The sequence below is a fragment of the Vitis vinifera genome, chromosome 4 (genome assembly GCF_030704535.1).
Source record: "Vitis vinifera cultivar Pinot Noir 40024 chromosome 4, ASM3070453v1".
Taxonomy (NCBI): domain Eukaryota; kingdom Viridiplantae; phylum Streptophyta; class Magnoliopsida; order Vitales; family Vitaceae; genus Vitis; species Vitis vinifera.
Window position 1 is genome coordinate 20,700,440 of NC_081808.1, and position 26,436 is coordinate 20,726,875.

Genomic DNA, 26,436 nt, shown 5'->3' on the forward strand with positions numbered 1-26,436 from the left:
TATTATTATCAAATATAACAGCTTATATATATCATTTAAAAAAAAAACTTTAAAATACCTATTTTTACTTCTTATATAATTTTTCGAGTTTTTATTACATCACCGATGTTTTAAGACAACATCGATCAATATATCTCTCTATGATTATTGATATTTTCATCATCATCATCATCATTTTCCATATATTCATAAAATCGAGATGTGATTATCGATATTTTCATGTTATTTAATACCACATATATATCGATATTTTCATCATTACGTACTTTCTATCCAACTTTGCTTTTGTCACATGGCATAAAAGAATAAACACTAACATTGTTCACCGACTAATTTATAGCTCCTTGTAGGTCAAGCAAGTGATCTAAATTCGGATCTTGTTTGTATCGACTTTTGATAAATTGAACTCTTTTTTAAATTCAATGAGAATTTTCACACATGGTTGACTAATTTTATTCAAAGACTTATATCTTTAAAAAGAATAATCTTAATATGAAAAGTAATAAAAAGATGACTTTTTATAGAAATTCTATTTTGGTTTATGGATAAAGTTATGTTACCATACAAATATTACCTATTTCTGCTAATATTCCATTTCTACTCCAACTTCCAACTAAAGCCAAAACAGGAAATTATCCAAACAAAGCCTTAATTGCTCACCATGATAAAACAGGTACTAAAAATACACTCTTACCTTTCTACCTAAATAACCTATGACCAAGCCATCCAATATGAAATCCGACGGCCTAATTCTATTGAAATGGTATTTCAGTACATTTGTTGAACTATAGTCTTTTCACATGCAGATGATCAAATAACGGTCAAGCTACAAGTGGATCAAATTCTTGAAACAGTAAGTACCGAGAAGGAACCATCCAACAAGAAGGAAGGTGAAGAAAGCCAAGAAAGTTAAGAAGGTCAAGCCCCCAAAGAACAGTCCAAGAGCGGACACTATGGCAAATGGTAAGAAAGATTTTATCATAGATGTTGTGCTCACCCAGCGACCTTTGAGGAAAATGAGAGCTGCAAGATTCACCACATTCCAACCACCATCATAAAAGCCCAATCTGTTCAGATTGTTTGCCACAAAGGAGTGGCAGTTGCAAGTAAAAAGGTTGTAAGATTGGTGTTGGAATTCCTGTGTGCTCTTCCGCAGTGCATCATCCCATGTCAATATGTCTATCTCAGTTTCATCCTGTCCACGTCCATTCTCTCTTCTGTATGGAGCAGGATGATGAGGAGAAATGCAGCACTGTTGGCCAGAATTTCAAGGAACATAAAAAAAGAAAAAGTTAGGAATGAGAAGAAATAAATTGAAAAACATCTAGAGGACGACAAGGCAGAGTTCATGTATAGCTAATTCTCAAATATCATCAGCACAGCACTGCATCAAAGTACATAGGGGCCTTCCAATCATTTTGCTAAGGAAGCAAAACACATTTTCACAATTGACCTGCTTCTCTATTCAGTAAAAATGGCACCTAAAATAAGAGATGGAATTGAATTTCAACAATTAGCACCCAAAGCATTGGATCAAGGTGCAAAGAGACCCTGCAATCATTTCATTGAACAAGCAAAACACATCCTAACTATTGACTCTCCTTGTCTCTTTCCTATGGTATGCAGGCCAACTACTAGCTTCTCCATTTGGTGAAACAATATCAGTGAGCGCCCCAAACACGTGTGCCAACTGCCTGCGGATGGCAAGCTGGTAGGTACAATAACTGTTTCAAAAATGAAATTAGGCACACGTACCTTTTCTTTGCTAATTTGGATATAACGGGTCACTGCTCCAAAGGCAAAATTATCTACACAGACAAAATTGGGCCCTGCAAAGTCCAAGATTACCCCATCCTCTCTGCATATGCCAATGTGGCCAACGAAAGGAATCAGCCATGATATGACAGGAAGAGGGGTCCACACAATGCAGCATGGAAACCGAGCTCGTCTTGGGTCAATTTGCATCATTTGTGAAACACTTCTTTCGATCATCATATGATCCTCAGGATCTGCATTAGAGTCCATGGCCAAAGCTGCACAATGATGACCTGTCTCAAACTCTCAATAAATGAGCCCTCATGAAAGCAAATGCAGTTTATCCCTTGATATATTCCGTTGTCAATGATCATTTGTCATATAATATTTAAACCAAAAATGTTAAGCATCACAGGGCATAAAATTTAACCTATGCTAATAGTCCGAATGACTCGTGTTTCCTCAAAACCATATCTACTGAAGCACATTTTGCACATGTAAGGATGTTTGCTTAACATGTCACAAGAAATCTGCCCATATACAGTAGTCCTTATCCATGGAATACTAAGACTAATGTAGATCACTAGATCGAATCCTTTTAAAGACACCTCAATAACAGGGGAAAGAGGGCTTGGTTCAAATGTTCAACCATTCTTCCTAAAAGATTGACAAGACCTCAACAATCCACCAGTAATGCATTTGGTATAGCAATTTACCTCACCAAGACAAAGTCAACGAAATAGCACAATTTCATATCCATGAATGCAATTTACAAAAACCAATTTTTGCAGAGACAGCCCAGATTGGATGCGTGACTCTCATACAAAATGATACCCATTTTCTAAGTATAACAAATTAGGCTTAACCAAATATGTTTGAATTACTCTGTGCTTCGAATTTGTCATCAATCTGAAAAAGTGCTAAATCGTGAGTCAATACAGCAAAACCCCAAAAGCATTAAGAAACAGAACTCGGACTGCTACTTCATCCGAACAAGGTGAAATCAAAGGAATCCGTTTGATTCCCAGGAAGTCGCAAGAAAGAAATGAAAACTTAGGATCTTACAAGAAGATTAGGTTGAAGAGGCAGATGCAAGATTCGAAGTTTAGCTTTTACTTGATTTTTTTTTCCCTACTATTATCGGAACCAAACAGGATGAAAAACGAAATAATTATTTGTTTGAATCTTGATGTGGAAAAGAAATGATAAACCCTAAATCAAAAGAATACCTGCTGCAACCAGAAGAACGGAGACGACACTGCAGAGAGGGTTCTGAGTTTGGTGGATGTCATCAACTCATCAGTCATCACTCAATTGTTTTGCCATGCTGGTGGCCCAGTTTCCTATTAGTTGGGCTTCAAACATGTGTTTGGGGTTAACCAAGGATTGAAATATCGGTTTTTACGGATATATCGGTACTTCAATTTTACGGATATATCGGAAATATCGGAGAAATATCGGTGGATATTTTTTCATAAATATCGGTGGAGTGAAAATTATTTAAAATTAATAGGAATGCTTGAAAAACTTCAAAAAATGATAACATAAGTAAGAATACACATTTTAAAGTTATCTTGTAAGTGTAATTGATATATATATATAATTAAGAAGAAAAATATCGTAAATAGAGATATATTGGTAGATTCGATATTTGAATTTTAAAAATAATATATATGAATTTTGAAAGTGTATAAAGTTAAAATTGAGTTAAGAAATATGAGATTGCAATAGTCCTTATACTAAGAAAGATATCGATGTAGTTTCAATATATTATTAGATGAAGGGAGTTCATCTTGTTGAAGACAGTATTTATTTTAAAAATTTTAAAATATTTTTATTAAAACATATTTTATTATATTTTAAATGAAAAATTAAATTAATTTATATAAAATATCTTATTTGAGATTTAATTTTTAAAATTTTATTAAAAATATGTGATAATAACTTTTTCTATTAATATTAATTTATTTAATAATAAAAATAAAGGTTGATAATTAATAATTATTTATATAGAGAGTGGAAAATTGTTCTCATGATTTTTTTACATATTTTATTATATTTTAAATGATAAATTAAATTAATTTATATAAAATATTTTATTTGAGATTTAATTTTTAAAATTTATTAAAAAATGTGATAACAACTTTTTTTATTAATATAAATTTATTTAATAATCCAAATAAAAGTTGAAAATTAATAATTATTTATAGAAAATTGTTCTCATGTTTTTTTTATTTTTTATTTTTTATTTTTTTATCTCCCCTAAATCTAAAAATAAAAAAAAATAAAAAAGGCACCCACTTCTCTCTCGGGCATCAAGAACCCTTTTCTGAAGGTGTCTTCCAGCGAGAGAATCCCTAAAAAGCCCTATTTTCCTCTGCTACTCTCAAATCTCAATCCTCGCAGGTACTAATCTAATCATGTTATTATTATTTTTTTTTTTGCAACCCCCGTTTGATTCCCAAGAAAATCCATCCCCATTCGATTTCCGGGAAAATTCATCCTCGTTTGATTTCCGAGAAAATCCATTCAAAACTCCCAAAGAAAACCAAAAAAATTGCTTTTCTTTTGCTCCCTGTGTTTTCTGGATCTGTTTTAGGGGTCTCTTTGCTGTTGTGCCATTGGATTTAAATTTCACGAACCCTAAATCCACGATTTTTGAGCCAGGCTGAAAAACACAACTGCGCGGGCTGGACTGGTAGGAAATATCGCGATTTTTCTCCGATTTTTCGGTGCTTCACCGATATTTCGCCGATATATCGGCGATTTTGTCGATTTTTGGCCAATTTTTCCGTCGATCGATAATCGGTGCCGTTTATCGTTTCCATGCCGCCCGATAACCGATATTTCGACGAAATATCGGCGACATTTTCCGATTTTTCAATCCATGGGGTTAACGACCCCAGCTGCATCACTAATGGGCCTGTCCCAGCCAGTCCAAATCCAATCCACACCAGCTGAGTTGAAGTCGCAAAATGCCCAACCTAATAATGGTTGTGAGAGTGGAATAAAAGCTTCCAGCAGGAAAGAAGGGCACAATAACACGTGGCCATATAACTTCATTGATAAAACCAGAGATTTCCTCATATTTTTTAGTTCTTTCATGCATGTAAATATTACATTTGTAGATTCATTGATTGATACATGCATTTTCCAGTTCATATTCGTATATATCTTGATGATATTAATTAGATTAATCCAAAACTATGTTTGGTAGGTAGGAAAGTGGAGTAAGAATGAATAGTTCATTTATTTTCTCGTAAATGAGAATATAATAAAAATAATTTAAGTAAAAATAAAGTTCAATTGATCTGATTGAAATCAAGTAGAATATTTTAAAATTATTATTTTACTCTTTAATTTCTGTTAGGTTTGTATAGTTTTTATGGTTAATTTTTATTTATTGAATAGATATTATTATTATTATTATTATTTTTTTGAAGTAAACGTACGGAAATTTCATTAAACATCATAATGAAGGCAAGAAAGAATACATTGCGGGGGTGTATAACCCCAAATGTGTAGACTAGTAAAAGAACCTGCACCCTTGGCTAAGCAATGGGCAGCAGAATTCGCTGATCTACGGGCATAAACAACTTGGACATCAACCAAGTGTTGTAACACATCTAAACAGTCTGCAATAGTGAAACCAAAGCTCGTATTTGGGCAAGATTTGTGCTGAATAGCTTGAACAACACGCAGACAATCGGTCTCCACTACAATCCTGCTTCTTGATCGCTCATGAATCCAACTCAAAACTTCGCGAACACCCAAAGCCTCTACAACTTCAGAAAGGGTTTGATGTGGAAAAGGCTTGGCAAAACCACCCATAAAGCGCCCCTGATGATCTTGAAAGACAGCACCTATAGCGCCTTCATCCAGAAATACAGCCTCATCCACATTAATCTTAATCCAGCCATAATCTGGTTTCTGTCATTTGGAACTATATGAAGGAACAGTCACTGCAGTAGTCAACGTCTCATTTGCATGAAACCAACTTTCCAACATTGTGAAACAACCATTAACAACCTGCTGCGAATGCCGAATTCTACCATTCCAAACAACATCATTTCTACGCCACCATAATCCCCAACAAACAGCAAGATATTTAGCAAATACAACAGAGTCACAATATGCAAACATCGTAGCTAACCAATCCACAAAACTTCCAAAATTACCTTGTAGCATAGCAAGACCAGATTCATCCCAAACATCACGAGCAGCTACACATTCTACAAGAGCGTGAAGGGTAGTTTCTGGTTCTGATCTGCAGATGGGACAACACATTGGAGTGTCAACATGGCGAATAGTCAAAGCAAATCTTGTAGGTAAGCAATTCCTTGCCGCCCTCTAAGCAAAATTTAGAATTTTGGGAGGTGCTGTAACCTTCCATAACTGAGCCCAAACAAAATTAGAATCGACATCACTAGCCACAAGAGCTGCAGATTGTCTAAAACATCTCAAAGCACCATAGCCGCTTCTGGCAGTATATTCACCTCTAGCATCAAAACTCCAAGAGATCTGATCTTCACGACTTGACATAGGAAGTGGAATAGACAATATGAGGTCGGCATCTCTAGCCATAAACTTGTCCCTTATGAAATCCTCACGCCACAACCCTTCAATAATTAACTCGTCCACTTTAATTCCGTCGAAACCAGCAATAGGAGGAGTAATGATAAGCCGATTTGAACTATCAGGCAACCAAGAATCGCCCCAGACCTGCACCTTTGTCCCTGATGCAATAGACCAGTAACAGCCCCTTTTGAGTAAATCTTGAGCTGCTAAGATACTGCGCCACATGTAGGAGGGATTACTACCTAGCTCGGCATTAAGAAAGCTCGAATTTCGGAAATATCGGGCTTGAAAATTTCTGGTAACAAGACTATCCGGATTTCGTAAGAAACGCCAACCTTGTTTGGCAAGTAGAGCAAGGTTGAAATCCTCTAACTTGCGAAAACCCAAACCCCCATCTTTTTTCTACTTACACATTTTACCCCAGGACATCCATATGATACTTCTACGCTGAGGATTAGAATCCCAAAAGAAGTCATTCATCATAGACTCAATATCCCGACAGAGGTCTTTAGGAAGTAAAAGCAATTGCATAACATAAGTCGGAATAGATTGAGCTACTGTTTTCAAGCAAATTTCCTTTCCAGCTCTCGACAAACGGCGACCATTCCAATTCTGTATTCTGTTCCACACTTTACGCCTTACAAATTCAAAAAGCTGCCGCTTATTTTTTTCCCACCACAACTGGCATACCTAAATAAATACCCGGATTAGCTTGTTCCTCAACTTGCAGTATGGAACAGATACCACGTTTAACAACATCATCAGTGTTGCGACTAAAAGTAAGGGCAGACTTATTCAGATTAATCTCTTGACCTGATAAATTCTGATATTGCAACAAAATCTGCTTCAAGCTCCGGCTTTCACTTTCGGTTGCTTTAAAAAACAGGTACGAATCGTTGGCGAAAAATAAATGCGAAACCGTTGGGGCTCCTCTCGCCACACTACAACCATGAAGAACACCACAACGCTCACCTTGTTTCAAAAGAGTCGACAACCCTTCAGTTGCCAAAATAAAAAGATATGGAGACAAAGGGTCTCTTTGGCGCAATCCTCTCGTTGGGTAGATAGGACCCAGTAATTCACCACCAAAAACAACTTTGTAAGAAACAGTACATACACACATTCTCATCCATTCCAGCCATTTCGAACTAAACCCCATCGCTTCCAAAACAACAAACAAATAATTTCATTCCAGTTTGTTATACGCCTTGGATATATCGATTTTAAGGGCAGCATATCCAATTCGCCCTTCCCGTTTACGCTTCAAGAAATGCAAAACTTTATGAGCAATAAGGATACTGTCTGTAATCGAATGCCCAGGAACAAAGGCGCTTTGTGCCTCCGAGACAACGCCATCTAAAACTTTCTTCAATCTATTTGCCAGAAGCTTAGAAGCAATCTTAAAAATCACGTTACACAATGATATAGGCCGAAGATCAGTCATACTAATAACCTCTGATTTTTTAGGTATAAGAACGATATTAGTACGGTTTAGAGAATCTGGGAACATACCATCATTCAGCCACCCGATACAAGCATTCACGACATCCTCGCCTACAATCTCCTAGTGTCGTTGGTAAAAACTCGGACTAAATCCATCATCACCCGGAGACTTATCCGGATGCATGGCGAAAAGAGCATCATTCACTTCCTCAACAGCAAAAGGCCTAGTCAAAGACTCATTTTGTTCCACAGAAATAATAGGAGAAATAAGAGATTGAACATCAGATATATCACAACCCCCATTTCTAAAAAGTTGTTGGAAATAATCAACCACAATCTGTTTAGCACCATTATCCACACCATACATCTGACCATCCTCGCCTCTTAAATTTGCAATAGCATTCCGACTTCGACGTTTTGATGCGGTTAAATGGAAGGCTCTACTATTGGAATCCTCAACCTTCAACCAAAACAATTTGGCCCTTTGTTTCCAATATTCCTCTTCTTGCCGAAGAACCAGATTTAATTCATATTCAGCATGGTTAAGCAATGCGACATCCCCAGAAGCCCCTGCCCATTTGAGAACCTCAATCTGATTTTTCAACTCCTTAATCCTGGATTTCCACTTCAATCGTAGTCTCTTACCCCAATATTCTAAATCCTTGCTACACCGAACCAATTTGGACATCACATCCGAATCTCCATTAGAGCCCCAAGACTGCCTAACAACCTCAGCACACTGCGGCTCCAAGGACCAAGAATTTTCATACTTAAAACGTATCAAGCTTTGATGAGGCACAAACTTCCTTAATTCCAAAAGAACAGGGAGATGGTCGGACGTAGAAACAGAGAGATGAATAAGACGTGACTGGTTAAACAAGTGTTTCCAATCCGCAGAGACTAAAGCCCTATCCAACCTCTCCTCCACCCATCGAGTAGTTCCCCTACCTCTTTCCCAAGTATACGCACAACCCACATACCCCAAATCAGAAAGACCACAATCCGTAACTGCTTGGCGAAAAACTTCAATCAAAGAACCAGGGTGAGGATGATTTCCACATTTTTCAGACTGATGCATCAACTCGTTGAAATCACCTATAACACACCAAGGAAGAGAATGAGCAGCATGGAGATTTCGGAGAATTTCCCAGGAGGAAGAGCGCTGCGATCTATTTGCCATACCATAGAAGCCTGTTAGTCTAAACATGCGCTGGTTTTCAAGAGTAACAGTAGCATCAATGTATCGGTCATGAGAGCCCAGAATAGTAACTTTATCTTTACATCTCCAAATCAGGCCCAACCCAGCATTATGACCCCGACAGTCCACACCATAAGAACCTTCGTAATTCAATTTATTGGCAATTTCAGAAATTCTAGTAGAAGTACAAAAAGTTTCAATTAAGAAAATAACTTCGGGCTTTTTTTCACGAACCAAGTCCGTTAACAACCAAACCGTCTCTGGGCCGCCCAGCCCACGACAGTTCCAACTAAGGCAACTCATTGCTCTCGGCGGGCCTGACCAGCAAAGCCCGCCAATTCCAAGTTTTTTGGATGATGATCATCAGCAGTAGAAAAATCACCCTCCATTGGATCATTAGTTGAATGGGCTTCTTGAGTAAGGCCCACTCTCTTGCGCTTTAGTTCAACCCCTGTCACGTCCACCTCTTCAAAAAATACTGATTCAGGTAATTTATTCACAATCTGGCCAGCTGTAAACTTCGTGGTTTGAGGCGCAGATGTTGGCTCCACTTTCTTGCCATTACCATCCTCATGTGGTCCACGTATGGTAATTGCCCCTTTCTGTTCTCCATCACTACCCACATTTGAATTCTCCCTATTCCCGCCGCAATCCATGTCATCCCCAGAAGGTGGCGAAATCTTCGCCTTTCCATCTTCAATCGTAAGCATCACCGGAGCTGCCTTGAGCCATTTCTCCCCAATCCGTAACTGAGCTGCACGTCGCGGAAGAGCCCGCAATTCAGGACCATAGTTACGAACACTAACACCCTCTTCCGTGGCATAATTCAGACGGCAGAATTTTTCTCCATGGCCTAACATACCGCATTGAAAACAATATGTAGGGAGCCTTTCATACCGAATTGTCACCTGTATCATACCCTCTCCCTTTGGTTTCTTCAGGTTTATCATCTTCTTGAGGGGTTTCAGTACATCAAACTTGATACGGATCCACATATAATCCTTTCTGGCACCCAAGTAGTTATTTGGGTCTGACTCTAGAAACTCACCCAAGCGGCTTCCAATCTTTCGTGCAATAGAATCCGACCACCACCCTGCAGGTAAATCATGCAATTGAATCCACATAGCCAGTTCATTAAGATCAACCTTATCCAGATTATCCCCCTGCGCTACACGTTCAAAGATAAGTGGGTGGTTGTCATAAGCCCATGGACCACTCTCTTGAATTCTCCGGATGTCTGCTTCATGGCCGAACTGAAAAAGAAAACGCTGCGGATAGATGTCCTGTATTGAAATACCCATACCTGGCCTCCAGTTAGCAGCCATGACTTGGCTCATTTCATTTAACCTGATAAAACGCTCTGTAAGGAAACGCCCAACCAAAGCGAATCGTAGGTCGTACTTCGTCACCGACTGTTCCTCGTGAAAGTCTGTATCTTCCACTTCGATTTCTTCGTCATCCAACGCCACTGTCGCCACCTTATTTGTGATGTTCTCCACATTTGTGTTGTTATTGGACGAGGATGCCATGCATGCAAAAAATAGGAGAACAAAGGAAAAAGCAGAAAAAGAGAAAAAGGGTAAAACTTAGACAGGAAATAATAAAATAGGTAAAGATGCAGAAGGAAAAGAGAATGAATCAGAATAGAAATTAATATAATAAGTAAAAGATGAAGAGTGATGTGATGGGAGGGAAAAGGGTTAAGGATGAAGAAAAGACAAAGAAACAAAAGGAGAGAGAGCACTCAAAGAGAGGCAAGGATTGTGACATAGTAATTTTTAATTACTTCAATGAATACTTTTCAACTTTGTTGAAGAAATGTAGGGTTTTAAACAACATAAGATTCAATACGATGAATCTTTCTTTAAGAGATTGAAAATGATAAGACGAGTTAGGTGGATTTTTTCTCAATGTGTTAAAAAATAAAAATAGATATTATTTTTCTTAATCTTATTATTTAGTAAAAAAAATCTCAAAAGATATTATTTATAAATAAAAAAATATTTTAAAGTATGTATAAGGGTATTATTATCAATTTATTTATTTTTTCATTCTCATTCATATTGGTACCAAGAAAATAAAACAAATATTAATTCCAACATTACATTTTTAATTGCATCTAAAGAAAAGAATTGGAATCATCAAATTTATTTTTATTTAAGAAGAAATAAAAAATAAAAACAAAATATCAATATCTATTAGGTCAAACAAATCTCCACATCAAGGTAGGATGTTGTGTTCTACGAGGTAACAGGATTTTATAAACACCTCTTATAGGGTTAAACAAACCTCCACATTGGGTTCGACTATAATTAGATATGACAATAAGACGGGTTTGGGATGGGTCGCCCACATCCCAATCATGTCCCATTTATTCAAAATAATTTTCATTATTGTCCCATTTAAAAAATTAAATGGGGTGGGGCGGATACAAGAGATTCTCATACCTGCCTCGTCTCGTTTAACTTTTTTTTTTAAAAAAAATATTACCTTTAAAATTTTTAATTACATTAAAACAAATATATTTTATAAATAATTAAATAATTATATTTTTTATAATTTATTTTATTATTATCTATATATTAAAATAGTAAATTTAAAATTAAAATAATTTAATTTTATATATAATCAAGGTGGGCTGGGACAAGACGTTACCTGAACCCACCCTTGAATCCGTCTCAGGTTTTAAAAAAATTCTCAAACTCATCCCATTAGAAGCGGGAGGGTACCCAAAAAAACCTGTCTCATTATCATCCCTAATTTTGATACTATTTGTAACAACCTGCACTTATCCATAAAGATATTGTCCGCTTTAGACCCTAAGGAGCTCTCATGACTTTAAAATACATTTAAGAGTTCATACTTATATAGTGTTAAAAATTTTACGCATATCCAATAAGATATGTTACATTATGTTATGTTTATATTTAATTTATTAAATAAATAAAAATAATAATATGAAATATATATTATTTTTATTATTTAAAATAAAAATTATATTACATTTCAATATTTTTTATTTAAAAAATGAATTTTTTTTTATATTTAACAATATTCATGATTAAAATATTTAAAGTTTATAGATAAAAAAATTTATATTATGTTATTCAATATATAAAAATAATTTATATATCATATATTAATATTATGTTATAAATATTTTTTTAGTTTTTCTTTTTTAAACATAAATTTAATTTATAATAAAAAATTATTTTGTAAAATGAGTATATAAAAAAATAAAAATTTGATAAAAATAAATAAATTTATGATACATAGATATACATATTCCATATCTTAGTATGAGATTAACATATTCCATATAAAATATCCATCAGGCATGCTTTGCTACTCAATTCAATTCAATGGTGGACCTTAATATAAATAGCATTATCTTAACCAGTGACAGACGCTAGCAGCAAACAAAATTCCAATGCTTGGACCAAGGAAAGCAATTTCCATTATAATTAGTAAAAGAAAATTTCCTCTTCTGAAAACCTTATTCATCATTGAGGGTGTGTTTTATGCGCCTTCTATTTGTTTGATTCTTTCCATTTTTCTTTGTCATAGGGCCTCCTTTCCGGTTCATGCCGCTGTGGCCATTAGACTCGCTATTGCTTCTAATCTGGACGCTTAAAACCAGCACCTGCTGAAAAAAGAAAAATTGGCAGAGAAACAATGCCACCGAGGCCACACTTCATCCCTCTTGTCAGGATTTTATCACTTGGAAGAGGTAGGGAGCAGTGGCTGGAAAACTGAGGATTTTCTGTTGTTTGTGGATGGACTGCTCTCTGCCACTGAAGGAATCACAGCCTTTCTGCTAGCAAACTTGCCCTCTTCACTTTTTCCCCAGACAACAAGGTATAGTCCAACTAAGATCAACACTGCTCCAAGGACCCTGCAAATAAAAATTAGGACCAAAATACCAAGATTTAGCAACCCCACCAACACATATATTTCTCACATATGTAGGCCCAATCTGGTAAAACCATATACTTGTAATATAATTCTATTCTGTCCTTGTAGAAGCTCTCTAAGAAGGGAGTAATGAATTCTGAAACCAAAATATTGTATCAGTAATTGTTGATGGGACTCACCCTCCCAAATAGAATCTTTCGCCTAAAGCAAGTGATGCCATGACAGCAACAAGGAGGGTCTGTAGAGGTAGATATGCCGAAACAAACACAGGGCCTGCCTTGCCAACAGCCCATAGCTGTATTGAAAAGCCAATTCCTGAAACTACAGCTCCCTGCATTCAACCACCAATCTTGTCTGTCAAGCTTTTAGTAAAATAACACTAACAAACAATATGACAGTCGTAGGGTCATCAAGCATGTTATTCATACACGTTATTAAATAATAAACACCAATGAATGCATATGTTTGAAGTCAATGTTATGATATGTAATGAGATCATGTCGGCCTGCTCTTTTTTTTTTCTCTCATGATGCTCTTACCATTCATTACTTTTACAGTTAAGAAGAGATGAACCCACAAGAAGAAAGGTCTCTAACAATAGTGCCCCACAAGACAGGGCAAGAGACACTCATAACTGGTACCGAGTAATGATATAACTAGAAAAGCTAAGTGTGCAGCTGGGTCCTGTTATTATTACTAAGCCCCCACTTCCCTTGGTAGTGTATATGGACCTCAATAATTGATGAGCACGCGGATTATTGGATACCAAAATTTGGGAAATCAGATCCTTGCAATTTCCAGATATTATATGGCACTAGATGCCTAATTAATCAGTCTATGCTAGTTTTGAAGTCTAGTTTGATAATGAGCTCCCACCACATGACACAAACAGAAATGCCAATTTGTCTTCGAATTAAATGGTGGAGTGTGTGGTCTATCATTGTTGAAGATGACAACTAACTGCTATGAAGCATGCACAGATGACAAAGTGATGCTTTCAGTTTATGGTACAGACCGAGTAGAGAACACAGAAGAGTTCGGTTCGGGAATGAAACAGCCAGGCTTGGGAGTTTCTTTCAATTAAACCCGCAACCGCCAGAAACTGTAGGATTGCAAAGAAGCAAGTGAAAGAGGAGACTGAGAGCTGAGCTGGGTATTTCTTCAAGATTGGTGCTTGTAGCACGATCCAGCCGGACCAACATATGCAGTGACCGATGAGACAGACACAACCCAAGGTCCAATTTTTCCCCTCAGCATCTCCAAGTGAAATGGATGGAAGAGATTGGTTCAAAGGATGGCTTGGCCTAAATATGATTGGCCCTTTGTAAATGGTTATAATTGAAGCTCCGGCAACACTACAGATTGTTCCAAGCACTTTAGCTTTGCCATCTCTCCTGTTCAAGTGAACTTCCTCAATTCTGCAAGCCAGATCTAAACACAAATCAATATACCTTGAGGGTTTCAGAGTGCATAAAGAGTTATATTATGCTTACCGCAGGATAGCAGCCATCAGAAAGGTCACAGCCGGGACAGCATTCTCTGTAGCAGAAGCCAAGGTGGGTGATGTGTTGTCTAACCCCAACAAGTAAAATCCTTGATTTGCTGTTATTCTGTTGGGAAAGAGGATCAGAAGAATTGCTCTCCATAGACTAATCACTTAAAATCAGTGTAATAAATCATACCCAACAAATGCGAGAAGGAAGAATTGCACAAGAAAAGAAGCAGTCAGTGCCGGCCTGTCCTTCCTACATGGCCAAGAACAATAAGAGTTGCAGAGATTTCAGATCCTATCTTCATGATGCTAAAGAATGGAAACAAATAGTATAGTGATTATGCGTACTTCTCTAGGAAATAAGCGAAGGGAGCAATCATAGCCAGCGCGATGATGTTCCTGTAAGCAGGGAAAACAAGCTTGCTTATACCCATGTTAAGGGCAGTCCTCAAAATGACATGATTCCCAGCATAAACAAACTGAAAAACGTTCATGGCTATGTGCAGGTTGGCACGATCAGGCACCCAACGCATTCTCCTGGCCAGTGCTGGACCAGTTTCAGCCATTGAAGCAAAACCCAAGATTGGAAGAGTGAATCACATAGAAGCAAGCAGAGGAAACACTTGAGGAGACCCTTCATTCTATGTAGTTGCCCCTTTGAAGGCACCAAGTGCACATGATGCGGTTCCTGAAAGGGACAAGTGAGCTCAGTGATGAGCTCACTGACCTCCCATTTATTTATTGACAAATGTTTTTTGTCACAACCCAAACCTTGATTGGCCATATTGTTGTAATTCTTGAAGTTGGGATACTGAAGGTAATGACATTTCTATCATCAATCTGTACTGATATTGACACATGATGTTTTCCCTTGTCTTTCGTGATCCTTTAGAAGTCCAATTCGACAGCTCTCCTTCTTGTTCAAGGTTAAGAAGAAAAGAGAATAAAAAGACAGTCAAACAAATAAAGTAATGAACAAACAAACAAATAATTGCCCAGGTTCTTCTTCCTCTGTTTTTTTTTTTTCCTTTGGGGGGCGGGTTGGGGCTTCTTCTCTTTTTTCTTTGAGGGGGTCTTCTTCTCAAAGCATTCCTCCATCAACCCTCCTTCTGCCCCCTTCATGAAAAATTGGATTTTGTTTTTTTGAAAATGGAAGTAATACGTTTATACTTTTATTGGGAGGGGATGACCCTCCCTGATTACTTCATACTCTCTCTCTCTCTCTCTCTCTCTCTCTCTCTCTATTTACAGTTTCAATAGTTTAACCTTTGATGTTTAAAGTGATCCTCCTTTTGCATGAAGTAGTTGCATTCTTTAGTGTACACACCTCTTATCTTGTCCTTGGTGTTTGAATCATTGCTTTGTTTTTGAATTGTAGTGTAATTCATGTTAGGCAAATAGCATAACAGGTTATAGAACTTGGACGACTTTAAGGTGAAATCAAGTCTTTCTTATTTGTACCGACCCTCTTGAATAGATCAGGCAAGTCAATATTGTAAGTAACCTAAATGGATCATGAGCTTTTTTATATCTCTTTTTGTTTATAAACTTGATTTACCAAGGGGCTTGACTAGACCAGGAATATTTGTTCACATAGGCTAGAAACATTTTGCATAATAGTGGTTCATTGGAGGCCTCCAATATCATAGCCTATCATAAATGCAATATATTATTATTAGGATCAATATTTCCATCAAACAAGTTAAATTTATCATAAAAAAAGCTTTTTAGCACCCCTTGAACCATGGTCTCATAAGAGAACAGAGTTTGGACAAGGTGATCCAATATTGGGCAGAGGTAAAAGCAGGCAGGGTTAAAGATATGATATGGTATGACAGTTGTAGGTAGTATCAATGAAGCAGTGTGCATCTGCAACTTGGAGCATGTTGGTTGCTATTTCTAGGTACCTCTTGGAAGGCCTTCAAGAGGAAAGAATTTGACTCCGATCGTGGGTTGATGGAGGCCAACTCTACTATAGGCTCTCTGTTGGTGTTGGACATTGATAGCAGCAATGGGTGGTCTTGAGTATAAGAGGGTCGACGGATTCCATTTTCTAGACATAGTTGATTGATAGTTTGATACTATGAATCATCGTGGTGGCAATGTTGTGCAATTTATTCATCTTGGGATATAGAAACCACCATTGAGTATCTACTTATTATCCACATGCATTGGTTGCATCTTAACTTTTGTATGTGCCTCTATGAAATGAGGCATAAGCGAAGTGCTTATTTGTTTTACACAAGGATAGACAAAAGATAGTAATCAAAATATCTATTTGTTTTGAACGAGGATGGAAGCATGTAGTTGTGATTTTGCCTTAATCACTCAATAAGGTAGGTATTAAACCAACGAAAACAAAGACAAGGCCTGACCCCTTGATGATGCATAGGGGAACCCATCCCATATATTATGTTCGGCTCACAAGGTTGGATTTTGATTCCTTCAATATACTATCAACCTAATACCTTAATTATAAACATATGAGTGATGCAACAAAACTAATGAAATTGGAATATAACTTCATCTTTAAATTTTAGGTATTCTCAATGCAGGTAATAAATAAATAAATTTATTAAACCTTAGCATATTTATACAAAGACAAACTAACCGTTTGGTTTCCTAGGTCCCACTACATGTAGGACCTACTCTAAAGAAAGACTAACCCATGTAGCTCGATGCACGTTGAGGAATACTTTTTAATTTGGTATTGTAAAGCATTTGCCAAAAGGAAGAGGAAAAAACCAAAAAAAAAAAAAAAAAGTTATATCTCAATGAAAATACTTCAAATGTGAACTTTAAAACTCTTTTGATCTTTTCACCAACATTGAAGTCGATCTTTTCCTAACAAATTTATGAATTTTTACTCCAATAGTTTTGTATAAAAATTTAAATAAATAAACAATAAAGAGGTTGATGAAATCATTTATGAGATTAATATATAAACTATATTTATTTATCGACTTTTAGACTTAGATTCTAGTTGAACCATATTACCTTGTAAAAGGCAAAATTAGAATATCAGATAATAAAGCAAATTTTAATATAAAATTTGAACATATCTCTTTCCATGACTCCTATTGTGTGTAATCATCTCTACAGTTGAATATTCTCTTTTTCTCTTTTCATGTGTCTATAGATGAGAAATTATGAGGATATATTGATAACATGCAAGAGCAAGAAGGTGGGTGTTAACCAAATCACGTAGATACATGAATAGAAAATAAAGAAAAATACAAGATTTTTAACGTGGTTTGATGATTAATATGATCATTCCATCCACGAAGTGTACCAACACTCAACAATCCACTAATCAAAAGAAAATAGTACAATGGTGAAGTTTTTAGAAAACGTCTCATTGTGATCACATTCTATAAAAAACAAAATCCTAACACAAAAGGGTTAAAATATATAATAGTGATAAATTCATCAATTATCATACATACATATTTTTTTTCTTTCCAGGAGATGTTGCTCCTTTCAACCTTATGAGTTGATAGGACAACTTGATCCCTACAAGCTTAATGGGGAGCTCGACTCCCATGAGCTAATTGGGCAATTCGACCTCCAATACTTCAAACAAAATTGATTTAAATTTCATAATCTAACAATTGTCATTTCATTTATGAAAGTCTTTTATTCGTTCCAATCCATTCCTTTCATTTAAGTCTTAGAAACCTAGTTAAAAATGCTAATCCTTGGCAATTATAATTATGCCGCACCTTTAGTTTTTCATATATATCTCGATTGTCACCCACATTTACAAGTTGTTTAATAATATAATTTCTTAATTTTTTTTCAATAGATATCTACAAGGATAGAAGTGTTCATGTCGAGCCTTTTACTTATTTTTCTGCTATTTATAATGATTGTGTGCATAACAAGGAAGTCAGCCTCAATATATTCCTTGTGTTGGATACTGAACAAGTTATGAAAGGAAATTATTGGATCACATAATATAAAAAATCCCTAGTTTTTTTTTAAATGCTTAAAATTATTTTAAGGTGGATTGGATTATGTGAGAACTATTTTTTTTTTTATGTATTTTAAAATATCAAAGAATTAGTTTGATCATGTAATTTTAAAAAGGTTTTTTGTTTTTTAAAATAGAAAATTATTTTTAAAAATTTATAATATTATTTGACCGTTGTTTTTTAGAAACATTTTTTAAAAATAAAGTGAAATAAAGAATAATTTTTAAAAAATAAAAATTATTTTTACTAATTTTAAAATATATATATATAGATTTATTTCACTATGTTGTCTTAAATATGGTCAAATAGACATGTTTTTTGAAATTTTTCCGATATTTCTAAGAAATTTTTTATATTCCGAGGACCTGATATAATATTATAATGATTTTCATCGAAGTTTCATAATTTATCCCGATCTTTTTAGCACGGGGAAAGTTGGATCTTTTACCACCTTATTTTCATAATTTGTAACATTTTAATTCTTTATTTTTGCCAAATACAATAATAAAAAATTAGAGAAGAAGTAATACCGGGCGACTTTACGCCGTTTTATGAAAACGGCAGAACTCAAGTACCAAACTCCTCTTCAAGATCGGTATCCCTTCCGCGAAACGCACCGTTTTGATGAAACGGCAACAGTCACACTCCGTAATCCACTCCCTCCCCCAAAGCGCACCGTTTTTCTGAAAATTTCTCTTGAAACGGCAGAACTTCACGATCTTCCTCCCAGAGCGCACACAAACCCCTTCTCTCGTTCTCCATTGTGGACGCCCGACGCCAGTCGGAACTATTCAGGGATACTTCGCTCTGGGAAAACCCTAAGACCTGTTCTAATCCATCAGAACTAGGTATAACCTAATCATATTATTTTCATCCCTCAATTCCTTTCATTGTTTCACAATTTGCCTTCTTGGGAAAGGGAAGGAAATCAAATCAAAAAAATTTGTGGAAAAAGAGACATAAAAAAAAGAGGGTGAAAAGAATTGTGGAGAGAAAGGAGGTGAATTGGAGCTCGGACATCTCTGTTTCTGCCTGTTTCATGTCTCCAATGTCTCTGAAACCCGAAAAAGAAGGTATGGACGTGGTGGAAATTGCTAGTAGTGACGATGAAGGAGGTGTAGGAGTGGAAAGGAGGAGCAATCAACAGGTTCAAACCGACCAAGTAGGCCAGCAGACTGTTGTACCACTCCCTCCAGCGGAACCGCCCCTGTCAAGGAGTTTCTGGAAAGCTGGGGCTTATGATAACACTCCCTCTAAATTGACTCCAGCCCCAGGTTTCATATCTTCTCTTTTTTCAAACCAATATCTCTATCATATGTTGTTTGTTTTGATCATTGAATGGAGCTGTCTTTCCTATTTCACAGATCAATTGGAACATGCTCGCGTTCATCCCAAGTTTCTGCACTCCAATGCCACTTCTCATAAATGGGCTTTTGGAGGTAAGTTTTTGTGTCATAAAAACAAGAGAAAGAAAGGAATTGCAGGTGCTTGAACTCGAGAATTATATTTCTTCTCTATCTATCTGGGATTAGAATGTATTTGATAGGGTTTTTTCTTTTTTCTTTTTTTTTTTCCAGCAATTGCCGAGCTGTTGGACAATGCTGTTGACGAGGTAAAAATGATTATTTTGCAAATTTATGTTCTCATGGTGCATCATCTAGGAGAAATCATATTTTGTGGTTTTTCTTAATTTGACACTGCATCCTTAGTTGGATTCTTTATGATTGAGACATTGCAGCTATGGTGGTTCTTTCTTACCTGCACTTATTCCCCAAATAGGTGGACAGTAGGCTAGACTGAAGAAAGTAAATCTGGAAAAAGGTCTTGGTTGGCTTGCATTCTGTTTTTCTTTAGACCATATTTGGTTCCCAACAAATTTGAGGGAAAATACAAGAGAAAGAAACTAGAGAGGAAAAGTAGAAGTAAAGAAAAAGTAAAGGAAAAAAAATTTGAAGTCCATAAATTATTTTTGTTTTGTGAAAAGAGAGAAAAGAGAGAATCCCTAATTTTTGTTATTAAAAAACTGTTAATAATACACATTGGACTTGGGTATATATATACATGTTAGTGGGATCTACAATACAATAAGGAAAGAAAAGGAAAAGTAAATAACCTAAATAATTGTACACTATCTAACACTCTCCCTCAAGCTGGAGCATATATGTTATATGCACCAAGCTTGTTACAAATGTATTTAATTCTAGGACCTCTGAGAGATTGAGTAAAAATATTTGCTAGTTGATCATTTGAATTGACAAAATTAGTCGCCACACATCCTGATGCGATCTTCTCTCTAATGAAGTGATAGTCAACTTCAATATGTTTGGTCCTTTCATGGAAGACTGGATTGGATGCAATATGCAAAGCGGCTTGGTTGTCACAGATGAGCTTCATCTGTTCATCCTTTCCAAATCTCAACTGCCGAAGAAGATGTTTCAACCATATGAGTTCACATGTTGCCAGAGCTATAGCTCGATACTCGGCTTCAGCACTAGATTTGGCCACTACATCTTGTTTCTTACTCTTCCTGGATATTAGGTTACCTCCAATAAAAACACCATACCCGGAAATGGAACATCTATCTGTGGGTGAGCCAACCCAATCTGCATCTGTGTAACCAACAACCTGGGTATGATCTCTGTTCTCGTACAACACACCTTGGCCTGGTGTGCTTTTGATATATCGAAGAATGCGGATTACAGCATCCCAATGGCTATCACATGGTGACTGTAGGAATTGACTAACAACACTTATTGGAAAAGAAATGTCTGGACGAGTAATGGTGAGGTAGTTCAGTTTACCTACAAGTCGCCGATATCTCCCAGGATCTCCTAAAGGCTCCCCCTGTCCTGGTATAAGTTTGACATTTGGATCCATAGGAGTGTCTAGCAGTTTATAGCCTAACATACCGGTTTCTTCCAAGATGTCTAAAGCATACTTCCTTTGGGAAAGAACCACACCGGAACTGGATTGAGCTATCTCAATCCCTAAGAAATACTTGAGTTTCCCCAAGTCTTTAGTCTGAAAGTGGGTGAAAAGGTGTTGCTTTAGTTTCTGAATACCATTCTGATCACTGCCTATAATGACAATGTCGTCCACATAAACTGCTAGATAAATACATTGTCCCGAAGAGTTATGATAATAGAAAACGGAATGGTCTGCTGTACTGCGGAACATGCCAAACTCCTGAACAACAGAACTAAAACGGCTAAACCATGCTCGAGGAGATTGTTTTAAGCCATATAGAGAACGACGTAACCTGTACACTAACCAAACTCCTCCTAAGTAACAAAACCAGGTGGTTGCTCCATATAAACTTCCTTAACAAGATCCTATGAAGGAAAGCATTTTTAATATTTAACTGATAAAGAGGCCAAGAACGCATAGCAGCCATGGAGAGCAATAGACGAACAGGAGCTATCTTGGTAACAGGAGAGAAAGTGTCACCATAATCAGAACCATAAACTTGAGTATAGCCTTTAGCAACTAAGTGGGCCTTAAGGTGATCAACCTGACCATCAGGGCCAACCTTAACTGTGTAGACCCAACGACAACCAAATGTAGATTTACCAGAGGGTAAAACAACAAGATCCCAAGTGCCATTGGAGTGTAAAGCAGTCATTTCATCTACCATCACCCGTCGCCAGCCTAGATGGGAAAGAGCCTCAGGGGTGCTCTTGGAAAGAGAAACAGAAGATATAGTAGAAACAAATGTAAAATAGGGTGAAGATAATCGATAGTAACTCAAAAAATTGTAAATGAGATGAGGATTACGAGTAGATCGATTACGTTTCTGAAGAGCAATGAGTAAGTCAGTAGAAGGAGGCAGAGCTGAGGCAGGAGAAGCTAAAGGGAGAGGAAGTGAGTCAGCAGGTACCTCGGCAAAAGAAGGAGGAACAGCGACACAATGACGGTGATGATAAACCTGAAGTGGGTGAGAAGGTACTGCATCAGGTGGGGAGATAATGGGAAGAGATAAGACTTCAAAAACAGGAAGAGACTCAAAGGTGGAGAAGAATGGTGAGTCCTCAAAGAAGATGACATCGGCGGAGAGAAAGTAGCAATGAGTCTCAAAGGAATAACAACGATAACCCTTTTGAAGTCTGGAGTATTCCAAGAAGATGCATTTTGTGGTTTTGGCAGAAAGTTTGTCCTGTCCAGGAGTGAGAATATGAATAAAGCAAGTACAACAAAAAAAATGAGGATGAAGGAAATAAAGTGGTTGGTCAGGGAAAAGAAGGGAATGAGGAATCTGATCGTGTAATACAGATGAGGGCATACAATTAATCAAATAACATGTTGTAAGAACAACGTCCCCCCAAAAACGAAAAGGAACATTACTATGGAGAAGGAGAGTACGAGCTGTCTCAACAAGATGTCGATTCTTACGTTCAGCTACCTCATTTTGTTGAAGAGTATGAGCACAAGAAGACTGATGAAGGATCCCATGTTGGGATATAATTGAAGTAAATGATGCAGAAAAATATTCCCTGGTATTGTCACTGCGTAACACACGAATAGAAATATTGAATTGGGTTTGGATTTCAGCATAAAATTTATAGAAAATAAAGAATAACTCAACTCAATTTTTCATTAAAAATAATCAAGTACATCGAGAATAGTCATCAATGAAAGTGATAAAATACTGAAATCCTAAAGTAGACGTGGTCCGACAAGGACTCCAAGCATCAGTGTGGATAAGTTCAAAATGAGACTTTGCCCGATTATTCAAATGCTTTGGGAATGAGACACGAGTATGTTCCCCAAGCTAACAGGACTCACACGCAAGCGATGACAAAGATGAAAAACGAGGGACCATTTTTTGGAACTTGGATAGACTAGAGTGGCCCAAGCGACTGTGGATGAGGAGGGGAGTATTAGTGGAAATGCAAACTGCGGGAGTTGAAGGCGAGGTGAGGTGATAGAGGCCTTGAGACTCACGTCCTATGCCAATCGTCTTCTCCGTACTCCGGTCCTGCAAGGTCACAAATTTATCAGAAAAAGTAATAGAGCAGTTAAGAGTACGAGTGATTTTGCTGATGGAGATAAGATTAAAGGAACACTCAGGAGTATAAAGGACAGAAGTGAGAGGTAGAGAAGGGAGAGGATGTGCCAAACCAATGCCTTTAGCCATAGTTTGAGAACCATTAACTAAGGTAATAGTAGGTAAGGCAGAGGTAGTAGTAATAGAAGAGAAAAGATCCTTATTACCATATATGTGATCAGAAGCGCCAGAATCTAGAATCCAAGGTACAAGAAAAGATGTGTGGGTAAGACAAGCAGAAGCATTACCAGTTTGGGCAACAGAAGCAATAGAAGCTGACTTGGTGACCTAATAGCGGAGATAGTCATCATACTCACTGTTAGTGAGGGAAATACCCTAAGATGTGGAGAAACTCGGAGGCTAAGGCGGTTGAGGATCAGATGATTGGGCCACGTGGGCAGTGTGGGGAGGCCGCCCATGTAATTGATAACACCGATCACGAGTGTGGCCAAACTTATTGCAATAGGTGCAATGAGGACGTTGGCCTCTACCTCGGTTACCACTGCATCCTCCTCGAGAGTTAGTTTGAGAAACTAACACAGAAGAATCTGAAGTGTTATCAGATGACAAAGTTTGAGTGGAGGAGATACGGAGGAGGCGAACAAACACATCATCCAATGATGGAATTGAGGAACTGCCAAGAATTTGATCGTGGACTGTCTCAAGATCTGGATGGAGGCCAATAAGCGTAAGAACCATGAAGAACTTGTCAATCTGTGTTCGTTGATCCCCAACATCAGTAGAAGAGGCATCACGGTCAAGAATTCCTCCTTAAGAAAGGCAATCTGGCCAATATAAGTAGATAAATCCATGTCTTGTTTTCTGACATTGACAATAGAAGAAGCCACCTTATAAAGACGTTGGATATCATTCGTGTATAACCCTTTCGCCTGATTCCAAAATTTAAAGCATGTTTTGTAGGCTCGAAGATGAAGCAGAATCTTAGGATCAACTGATTGTCATAACACACTACATAATTGTGCATCTATTCCTCCATTGTACTCTGTCAACTTCAGGGATATCCACATCCTGCGTAACAAGGTGATCCTCATAACCTTGACCCATAAACCAAAGCTCCACAGAGGCAAACCGGGACAAATAATTTTCATTGCCAACCAATTTCTCGAAAATAATCATAGGAGATCCAGATATAACAGAGGAAAAAATAGAACTTTTAGTAGTCATATCTATTTATCTTGAGAACGAAATATGTTTGGATCGAAGAGAGCCCTAATACGACTTCAAATTGCGGCTGAAAGAAGAAAAACCGAGGATCCGCGGCTGTGAGAGACCAAATAGTAAAGAAAAACAAATGTGGCACTACTGGAAGGGTAGAAGAACACTTCCTAAAACACATGCAAGGCTCGGGGTGGAGAGGAAGTCACCGGAGGTCTTTGGAAAGGCTGTTTAGAGGGCCGACGGAGACAAAAAACCCCAAAAAATGCACTTGCAGGGTTCAGATGGCACAAGCACAAATGGAGGGTGGCTAGACAGTGTCAAGCGAGGCTGGACGTGGAAGTGCGTGGCCGGAAAGTGCTCCACGCGCCCTCACGCGCCGGCGCGTGAGGTTCAGGCCGCAGGAGAAGAAACGTGCGTGGCCAGCGCGTGACTGAGAATCTCCCTCCGGTGCTTTGACAAAACTTGAAGATCTCCTCCTTGCGCACCCGATGGTATGGTCGGTGTCGGAAAAGGACTTCGCCGGAAAAGTTGCCTGCGATGAGGGTTTTCTGACGGCGATACGGTTGATCGGAAGGTTTTAAGAGATGGGAAAAGTGACCATAATGAAACAAGGTCACTGAAAGGTTTCCCAGAATTGATTCACGGATAAACCGGAAATAATTAAGTTTTTTTTCTCCCTAAGCTCTGATACCATGTGAAAAGAGAGAAAATGGAGAATCCCTAATTTTTGTTATTAAAAAACTTTTAATAATACATATTGGACTTGGGTATATATATACATGTTAGTGGGACTCACAATATAATAAGGAAAGAAAAGGAAAAGTAAATAACCTAAATAACTATACACTATCTAACATGTTTGATACGTCAAATTCATTTAACTTATTTTAATCAAATAATTCGAAAATGCAAAATTTTTAACAAATTTTAATTATATTTAGTTTTTTTTCCTATTTTCTATAACAAAAGCAAACATAAGAAAATCATTTTCCTTATTATTATTATTATTTTTTTCTTTCCTTGGCATTTTATTGGAACCGCACATAGCCTTAGTACTTGGAATTACTGGAGGGTGTAGCTGCTTTCTCAAAATAGTCTAGATCAAGCTATCTTTTCCCTCTAAGGTTGCTTTATATTTGGTGGAAGATCATCATAGCTTCATCTATTGATGCTTCTCAGTTGATGCTTATGTTGAGTGGGGCTGAAATGGTGGTTCATCCACTTACACTATGTAGTTCGATCATGGGTTTTTCTCCCCTAAGGTCTGAGGTGGCCTTTTTCTAGTTGGTAATGTCTTTTATGGATTAGAAACTAGTACTAGTAATTGAGTTAACAGAAGAGATGAATAAGGAAAGGTTTTAGTTGTCATAAATTATGTTCTTTCACTTAGAGTTCTTAATTTTGTGTGGGTTCTTTATAATATGACTAGCATAGAGCTGTTTGTTTCCTCTAAGCTGTTTTGTTGCCTGTAAGGTTGTTTTATTTGTTCAGAATGTATGTTAGTTCTAATGGTGAGTGGACCTTTGCAATAGTTGCTCTAGTTCATGAGTTAGCTGAAGGTGTTGTTCAGATACCTGTTCTGTGCAAAATAGATTGAGGGTTGTTTTCTTTATAGCTTTGGGTTGTTCGTCATGCCGTTGTCCTCTTGTGGGGATTGAAGTTAGTGCTTGGAGTAGGAAGCAAGGTTCAAGTATTGGACTTGGTGGATTCTCATCCAAAACAGCTATTACTGATGTGATTTCAAGATCCATCACAAGATTTTCCATTTTCAGCCACAAATTGGCCGGTATAGTCAAGTCATGGCCAAGTTGCACAGAATATTGGAGTTGGGACACTGCATCATTGAGATATTAATTTG

At 37.1% G+C, this 26,436-nt stretch overlaps 3 protein-coding genes across 4 annotated transcripts in view; 1 reads left to right on the plus strand and 2 right to left on the minus strand.

The window, feature by feature from the left end:
* Positions 1–632: 632 nt before the first annotated feature.
* LOC100259075 (protein RTE1-HOMOLOG) lies at positions 633–3,091 on the minus strand. Of its 2 annotated transcripts, none has more exons than XM_002274070.5 (3): positions 2,985–3,091; positions 1,756–2,033; positions 633–1,252 (listed from the first exon to the last, which is right to left on the minus strand). In XM_002274070.5, the coding sequence occupies exons 2-3, from the start codon at positions 2,023–2,025 to the stop codon at positions 827–829; spliced, it is 696 nt and encodes a 231-aa protein (XP_002274106.1). In that variant the 5' UTR covers positions 2,026–2,033; positions 2,985–3,091; the 3' UTR covers positions 633–826. The 2 variants fall into 2 exon arrangements, with proteins under 2 accessions (XP_002274106.1, XP_010649086.1); XM_010650784.3 differs by having other exon boundaries at positions 1,756–2,048; positions 2,985–3,047.
* Positions 3,092–12,327: 9,236 nt separating this feature from the next.
* LOC100257561 (auxin-induced protein 5NG4-like) lies at positions 12,328–15,154 on the minus strand. The gene is made up of 6 exons (XM_002267693.4): positions 14,730–15,154; positions 14,572–14,634; positions 14,383–14,499; positions 13,905–14,307; positions 13,069–13,220; positions 12,328–12,869 (listed from the first exon to the last, which is right to left on the minus strand). The coding sequence occupies exons 1-6, from the start codon at positions 14,945–14,947 to the stop codon at positions 12,692–12,694; spliced, it is 1,131 nt and encodes a 376-aa protein (XP_002267729.1). The 5' UTR covers positions 14,948–15,154; the 3' UTR covers positions 12,328–12,691.
* Positions 15,155–18,955: 3,801 nt separating this feature from the next.
* LOC100262696 (protein MICRORCHIDIA 2) overlaps positions 18,956–26,436 on the plus strand; it is a 48,093-nt gene continuing 40,612 nt past the window's right edge. The window contains exons 1-3 of the mRNA XM_002267651.5: positions 18,956–19,629; positions 19,720–19,794; positions 19,933–19,967. Coding sequence (XP_002267687.2) covers positions 19,395–19,629; positions 19,720–19,794; positions 19,933–19,967 — 345 coding nt within the window. The 5' untranslated portion in view covers positions 18,956–19,394. The remainder of the gene's footprint in view (positions 19,630–19,719; positions 19,795–19,932; positions 19,968–26,436) is intronic.